This window comes from Spea bombifrons, chromosome 5 (assembly GCF_027358695.1).
Source record: "Spea bombifrons isolate aSpeBom1 chromosome 5, aSpeBom1.2.pri, whole genome shotgun sequence".
NCBI lineage: Eukaryota > Metazoa > Chordata > Amphibia > Anura > Pelobatidae > Spea > Spea bombifrons.
In genome coordinates, this window is record NC_071091.1 from 100,903,157 (window position 1) to 100,911,257 (window position 8,101).

General features: G+C 43.4%; 1 protein-coding gene across 1 annotated transcript in view; it reads right to left on the reverse strand.

Moving 5' to 3' along the window:
* SAMD12 (sterile alpha motif domain containing 12) overlaps positions 1 to 4,818 on the reverse strand; it is a 143,768-nt gene extending 138,950 nt beyond the window's left edge. Inside the window, exon 1 of the mRNA XM_053466407.1 lies at positions 4,699 to 4,818. Within this exon, the coding sequence (XP_053322382.1) occupies positions 4,699 to 4,711 (13 nt within the window). The 5' untranslated portion in view covers positions 4,712 to 4,818. The remainder of the gene's footprint in view (positions 1 to 4,698) is intronic.
* Positions 4,819 to 8,101: the final 3,283 nt, after the last annotated feature.

The following is an 8,101-nucleotide window of genomic DNA, read 5'->3' on the forward strand; positions in this document are numbered from 1 at the left end:
GTTGAGGATGAAATGTTCACTTGCTGCCTAACATATCCCACCTGCTGATTATCAGTGTTATTCACTTCTGTCAGTGGTCACAATGTTACGGCGGATCTGTGTATATTCCCAATGCCTGTGCATTAATAAGACATTCCTCTATAACAGAAGCCTTGAGCATTCTGTTCAACATCCAAAATTTTCTCCAGGGGCGGCAAGATGACCACTACTCTGCGATCGCTTGTACGTGGATTAGTGGCAGGCTTCTAGTGTCCACTTTCCAACCATGTATCACTTATGTAGTCAGCACTGAAAGTGTTCACATTTTGTATGGCTTGGGTGGGTCAAGGTCTAAAATGTCTTCTTATTGCAGGGGCGTCCAACCTGCGGCCCTCCAGCTGCTGCAGGACTAAATCTCCCATAATGCTCAGCTAAGGGGCTGGCTGAGGAGGATGGGAGATGTAGTCCTACAGCAGCTGGAGGGCCGCAGGTTGGACGCCCCTGTCTTATTGCATTACAATTATTATTATAACTGATTTATATAGCACCATTAGCATGTCAACTAAACTAGAAAGTCTTATTTACAGCAATGAGACCACACACTATTTACCAGAAATTACTAAACCACTGAAATAACAGACCATTCAGTAACGTCCTCATATAACCTTTCCATTGAATCACTCGTCATCTGAAAAATTATATCCAGGAGCAGCTGTATTATAGCACATAGAGCTATAGAGGTTTTACAAGTCACCTGCCATTGGCTTCGTAGAAAAAACTGAACACATGTATGCCACCTGAGCAGGACTAAGTTATTATATGGAGTTTTACGAAGGGAAATTTTCTATATGCTGCTTGGTGAAAGAGATATACCGTATTTGCTTGTTTATAAGCCGACCCCCCCCCCCCAAAATGTGAATATTAATTTAGAGGGGAAAAATGCATGCAGAAACCCTCTTCAGCTACCCAGGACTTCCGCTGGGTCTTCTATGACTGAGCGCCGGAAGGTCACTTCACACCGGTGCTCCGTCCTAGAAGCCCCAGCAGAAGTGACGGGTAGCAGCCGGCACAGACGCCCACCAGCCGCCAGACCACCAGCCGCCAGAGAGGAGGATCCAGGTCCCCAGCAACTCTGACACACCGTGACATCACAAGACAACTCATGACATCATTACAGACAAAAAGTGATCACCTTCACCCAAGCTGGAATTGGCCATTTAGAAGAAGGTAGTTATGACGCACAAGTGCAAAACTGGAGTAGTCACCACAGAAATCAGCAGTGTGCTCTTGCTTGTGGATCCATTGTTAGATGTTTGTTAGCCTTTTCTCTAATAATAATATAATATATAAATAATATATCTGCGGATGGTTGCTGCATGGCAGGAGTTTAGCCGATAACCGGATTTTAATCCTTAGCCTCACGTTTCATGGAACTCCGACGATCACTTCTTGGAAGCTCCTTGGTTTGTTTGAAGAGTGTTTATTAAATTAATGTTTGCACAAGAGTTGCTCTGAATAGGATGCTGGATGCTGACCAACTGGTGTAATTTCCTAAGGAGATGTAATCGTCATACATTAGTGTTTGCCTTGCCTTGGATAATTATAGGATTTTAATGAATCTGCAGTTTACAAAACATAAAGTAAGAAGAGCAAAAAGATTTAATATATAATCTAGATGTTCTGAGGTTTATTCCCTCACAGAAGTACAATATGGTCAAATAAAAGTTACCGTGGTCAACAAAACATCCGTTTTAGTGCACGACCTTCCCTGCAGGATTCTGGGTCCAGTAAAGATCCATTTGATAATTTGAGTAGCAATTAATATGAGGACAGCCTGGGAAATCTATCCAATGTAACCAATTCATCCCAACACCATAAATCAAAACAAATATAAGTATAATCATTTGAAAAATACAGAGAGAATACAAAAAGAACCTTGACGATGGCGTCATATCGGGGAGGCTAGGTTATAGGTGGTTTATCACAACTGGAATTATGCAAAAAAAAAAAAAATGGCTGTAGCACTATGTAGCGGGTCGCTACTTAGTTTTTTTCAAAAGGTTTGAGTGAGTTCGAAAGTAAACAAGACATTTTCTCCACGATCTGGTTAATGGTTTCAATAACTCTGAAGGATCCAGCAGGTTTTTCCAGTTTCTCAACAATCTCCTGCTTGGCGGCAACGAGAATGCAGCCTGCCGATTGAACCTGCCTTCTCGGTACATCATCGGGGGAACGTATGAAATCATGCTTTAGAGGGGACATCTGTTTTTAAGTACTCCAGGTCTCTTCTTGCTCTGCAGCGTGTTTCTATGTGCGTGGGGCACCCAGCGGCGCTGCTTGTGTAGCTCAATGAGAAGCAAAGACTGTTTGCTTCACTGATGTCGGGAAAATCAAACTGGTGCATTCATGCAGATTATTTTAATATATTTGTTTATTATATAAAAAGCTGAGACAGCCAAGTGCATCTTGGGAAAATCTTAGGCTCCCTTTTCTACTTTGTTGAAATTCATTATTCACTTAAATGGATGCAGAAGAGTAATGTTGCTCATCTGGCTCACATGCGCAACTTTACCGAAAGTGATGTTGGGATATTAGCAACTCTTGAGCTGAGCTATTTGGTGAGCCAGTAAAACAGAACCAAAGATGCTGAGCTTGCAAAGATTTTTGAATCATCACCCTTTCCACCAACTACTTCACTCTTGATTCTCGAAAGAGGATACCTTTTATTGGCTCCAACACATAAAAAGATGTAAACTCACACAAGTTTGCCGACTATATCTTTTTCTACGCTGGCCCAATACACGTGTGACTAAAGACTTGACCTTCACCTGGACCAAAACACCAATATCCATTGTCATTAGTTATAAACCCAATCTACCCGCGTCTTAAAAACCATAGGTGGTTCCCCAAAGCTGTACCGACAACAGTAACCTCTGTAACGGTCCACTAATTAAATATTGAGACACCAACAATTACATGTGGAAATTCTTGAGTAACACGGATGATTCATATATCTATGTATTAGAGTTTCCTAGAGGTTTGAGGCTACTGGTTTAAATGTTTGATAACAAAAAAAGTTAAATTACTGTATTTGCTTGATTATAAATTTTGAGTATTAATTTAGAGAAAAAAGAAAAGGCCTGAATATAAGACTATTCTATAGGAAAAAAGTTTTACTAGTAAATATTAATGTAAACTATTTTTTCATATTTCATAAAAACTATGATTGCGAAAAATGCATTTTTTGTTTTTATTTCCTTTTGTTTGCTATCTGCCCCCCCCCCGTTATGTATATCTGCCCCCTAGATATGCCTTATGCCCCCCATATATGACACTCTGCCCTCCCAGACTTACCAGTGCATCCCTAGACTTGTCCCTCGTGCTCCAGACTCCCTGGTGACCAGTAGGGGCAGCCGGTGGACATCTTCGCAATAAGCGTAGACAACCTCTGCTGCCTGGCACTTCCGCCGGAGCACCAGAAGGTGTCACGCGGGCGCTCCGTCATAGAAGCCCCGGCAGAGCTACCAGGCAGCGGACGATCCGCACAGACGTTCACCGGCTGCCAGAGAGAAGGACCCAGGTCACCTGCGGCGCTGCGGGGGATCTGGATCTTAGTCTTGTAGTCAAACTTCTATTTGAGGTTGGATTATAAGACGACCTCGTATATAAAACACGGCTGTTTGTTATCAGGACTCTGGACTCTGTTTCTAGGCAACTGTAGTACTTTTATAAACGCATAAACTTTTAAACACAGTTTTTTAAGAGACAGGAAGCATTAAGGAGAAAAATAAAAGACAGGTTTATTTTACTTCCCTCTACATGATGCAGATATTTCTCAAGATTCCTGCTATGTGGGGCAGCACCTTTAAGACCATGTAGTGTATTGCCCCCTTCTATGTCAGAGATTCACACCAATCACTGGCAGAAAACTGCCCCATCTAAATCAATAGACGCGCTTTCTGTTCACGTAGGGCTACTTTGGCTTGGCCGGGAGCCTCGGTCTATGCCCACTGGTAAGAAGGAGGTCCATCTGGCAAAACACATTTCTGCAAGCCAAGGGGCAGGGTGGGGAAAGAGAAAACTGCAGGACCGTATAGGGACAAAAAGTCATGAAAAAGCGTTGGCTATAAGTTACCACTCGGCTATCCCGTGACGGCTACAGCGTGCCCACGAAATAACGCGAAGGACAGTAAATGGAGTCAGGGGTGTCAGTGACAGATTTAGGTTTCATATTATCAACAATGCGCAGCGATCCTGTCCGATCTACGCATATAGGGAGCTACGTGTAGTCGGAGCACAGTTCTTGGATTACATGAACATCATTAATGTGTTAATAATACACAAAATATAACAAATACTTGCAATACTATGCACAATAATGCGTTAATACACAAAATATAACTTAAATACTATGCACATTAATGCAGCATCTAAATATCTGTGCATATATGTATAGCATAACGTATCAGAAGGCATCTACCTTCTGTATAACCAATATTTTGTAATTCCAATCACATCATGCTTCAAAGAATGCTGATTGGTTGTTTTCCCTGGATGACATCATCACCAAATACAGGTAGTAAGGTGGGTCAGATCTCATTTAAAGCCAATGATGTGACATGCAACAGATTTATTTTTGATGATAATGCTATCTTTAGCATATGCTTTGCATTCCAGACCCTATATATACATAATATTTACACAGGGTTAATTACTCACCTTCAACAGCCATGATTTTAGCACTCAGGGAATTGACACATAATTTATGAAGCCCTGGATCACCTGTCCTTCCTTTCTCTGCTTTCCCTAATTATCAGCAACCTGCATACAGCACGCCTGCATCCCATGCCGCACTGCTTCATGGGAGATGTAGTTCTTTTCATTCAAGCTGAACTGCAGCTGGGTATTTATTGATTAAATGAATATAGAGGGAGTGTTGTGGCTGAAAAGATGAGCCCTTTCAATGCAACCGACCGTCATAAATGTATGTTTCGGAAACGGGGAGCCCTGATCACACAATGTGTGTCTGTCACACAAAACTACATTACCCAGCATTCTATGCGAAGGAAGCCGCCGTTGGCTCTCTGCTTGGATATTTATCGCAGAACTTCCTTGTGCGGCCGGTGACAGTGATTTGTGTGACACACGGTGTTGGGGAATTACCGGTCACCCGGCTATGAATCTGGGGATGTGGCCGAGTCACGAAACTACACCGAAGTCACGTGAAACCCTCCAATCAGTTCCTGAGTGACACAGGAGTGTCTGCAATTGGGGTTACGTAACCCTTGGAATGCCACGGGGTAGTCAGGCTGTTTAACTTCTTCATGTCCGGATTTTAATTTTTTTTTTTACCTTGTAAAACAACTACGGTATTTCCTATATCCACATTTGGTGTAGCCCCATGAAGTATACTTAAAAAAAAAAAAAATCATAGAAATACATAATTATTAGTGCTAATATAATATATGCGGTATATATATATATATAAATATATATATATATATATAAAACATGGAAATACATAATTATTAGTTCTAATATATATATTTATAACATCGAAATATATAATTATTATTGCTCATATTATATATATAGATATAACAGAAATACTTAATTATTCGCACTAATGTAATTTATAGATATATAAAACAGAAATACATTATTATTAGTGCTAATATTATTTACATAGTTGAATGTGCTGACAGCAAAATCACACAAAAATTCTCAATGGAAATCAAATTTATCAACCCATGGAGGTCTGGATATGGAGTCACACTCAAAATCAAAATGGAAAACCACACCACAGGCTGATCCAACTTTCATGTAATGTCCTTAAAACAAGTCACAATGAGGCTCAGTAGTGTGCATGTGGCCTCCACGTGCCCGTATGACCTCCCTACAACACCTGGGCATGCTCCTGATGAGGTTGAGGATGGTCTCCCGAGGGATGTCCTCCCAGACCTGGACTAAAGCATCCGCCAACTCCTGGACAGTCTGTGGTGCAACGTGGCGTTGGTGGATGGAGCGAGACATGATGTCCCAGATGTGCTCAATCAGATTCAGGTCTGGGGAACGGGCGGGCCGGTCCATAGCGCCGGTCCATAGCATCAATGCCTTCCTCTTGCAGGAACTGCTGACACACTCCAGCCACATGAGGTCTAGCATTGTCTTGCATTAGGAGGAACCCAGGGCCAACTGCACCAGCATACGGTCTCACAAGGGGTCTGAGGATCTCATCTTGGTACCTAATGGCAGTCAGGCTACCTCTGGCGAGCATATGGAGGGCTGTGCGGCCCCCCAAAGAAATGCCACCCCACAACATTACTGACCCACTGCCAAACTGGTCATGCTGAAGGATGTTGCAGGCAGCAGAACGTTCTCCACGGCCTCTCCAGACTCTGTCACATGTGCTCAGTGTGAACCTGCTTTCATCTGTGAAGAGCACAGGGCGCCAGTGGCGAATATGCCAATCCTGGTGTTCTCTGGAAATGCCAAACGTCCTGCACGGTGTTGGGCTGTAAGCACAACCCCCACCTCTGGACGTCGGGCCCTCATACCACCCTCATGGAGTCTGTTTCTGACCGTTTGAGTGGACACATTCACATTTGTGGCCTGCTGGAGGTCATTTTGCAGGGCTCTGGCAGTGCTCCTCCTGCTCCTCCTTGCACAAAGGTGGAGGTAGTGGTCCTGCTGCTGGGTTGTTGCCCTCCTACGGCCTCATCCACGTCTCCTGATGTACTGGCCTGTCTCCTGGTAGCGCCTCCATGCTCTGGACACTACGCTGGCAGACACAGCAAACCTTCTTGCCACAGCGCGCGTTGATGTGCCATCCTGAATGAGCTGCACTACCTGAGCCACTTGTGTGGGTTGTAGACTCCGTCTCATGCTACTACTAGAGTGAAAGCACCGCCAGCATTCAAAAGTGACCAAAACATCAGCCAGGAAGCATAGGAACTGAGAAGTGGTCTGTGGTCACCACCTGCAGAACCACTCCTTTATTGGGGGTGTCTTGATAATTGCCTATAATTTCCACCTGTTGTCTGTTCCATTTGCACAGCAGCATGTGAAATTGATTGTCCATCAGTGTTGCTTCCTGAGCGGACAGTGTGATTTCACAGAAGTGTGATTGACTTCGAGTTACATTGTGTTGTTTAAGTGTTCCCTTTATTATTTTGAGCAGTGTATATACAGTGTATTCTAAAATAGAACATTTCACTTAGGATTTCTTCTACAGAACGGGTGCTGCTGTTCACGATAATTCATACTAAGCAGCGTTCTCTGATTACAGTAATGCTCCACATATATAGAATCCGTATATTGCTTTTCTTTCAACACTTTTGGGTTGCGGCAGTGGAAACGTTTTTTTTTTAAATGTCTTCTGGGTACAGGCTGTTGGGGGTACAATATTTGATTAAAAGATGCCCCCCCACTTAAAGAAAAAAGAAAAGGCCTGAATATAAGACAACACTATTGGAAGAAGAAATCAAAACCACTGTTTTTACTTTCGTTGCTCTCATGCTCTCTCTCACGCTCCAACACTCTCTCACACTCCCTCGTGTTTTCTGTCAATGTCAATGTCTCGCTGCCTTTTCCGCCGATCACTTCCGTGTCCCTGTCTTCTTTTCCGCAGCTCCCCTTCATCTTTTGCCACTTCTTGTTCTGTCTTTTTTTTCTTCATCTGCTTCTCACTGGTTTTATCTTAGTTATCCAGATACTCCCGCAAAAGGGGTCTCTCCCCCTCGATTAGAGGAACAGGGCCTATCCCTGTGGTGCACACCTTGCACCTCTCTTTCTCCGCAAATCCCTCTACAATATAACTGGATAACAGAGCTGATACCGGGAAGAGAAGTGGAAATAGACAAAAAAAACAAGAAGAGGCAAGGGATGAAGTGGGAGACAGGGACACGGAAGCGTGAGAAGATAGAGAGACATTGTGAATGAAAGTGTGAGAGACTGATCTACTGCCCTCCCCGCTCCCTGTCAGCACGATCTCTACATCTGCCAAGAAATCAGTGGAGATGAGAAAACAGCTGGAGAAGGTGAGCATGTGTTTGTGTAGAGGGTACAAGACAGGGGAATGGTGCAGGGACACAGACAGGACTGGGGAACAGAGAGAGAGAGA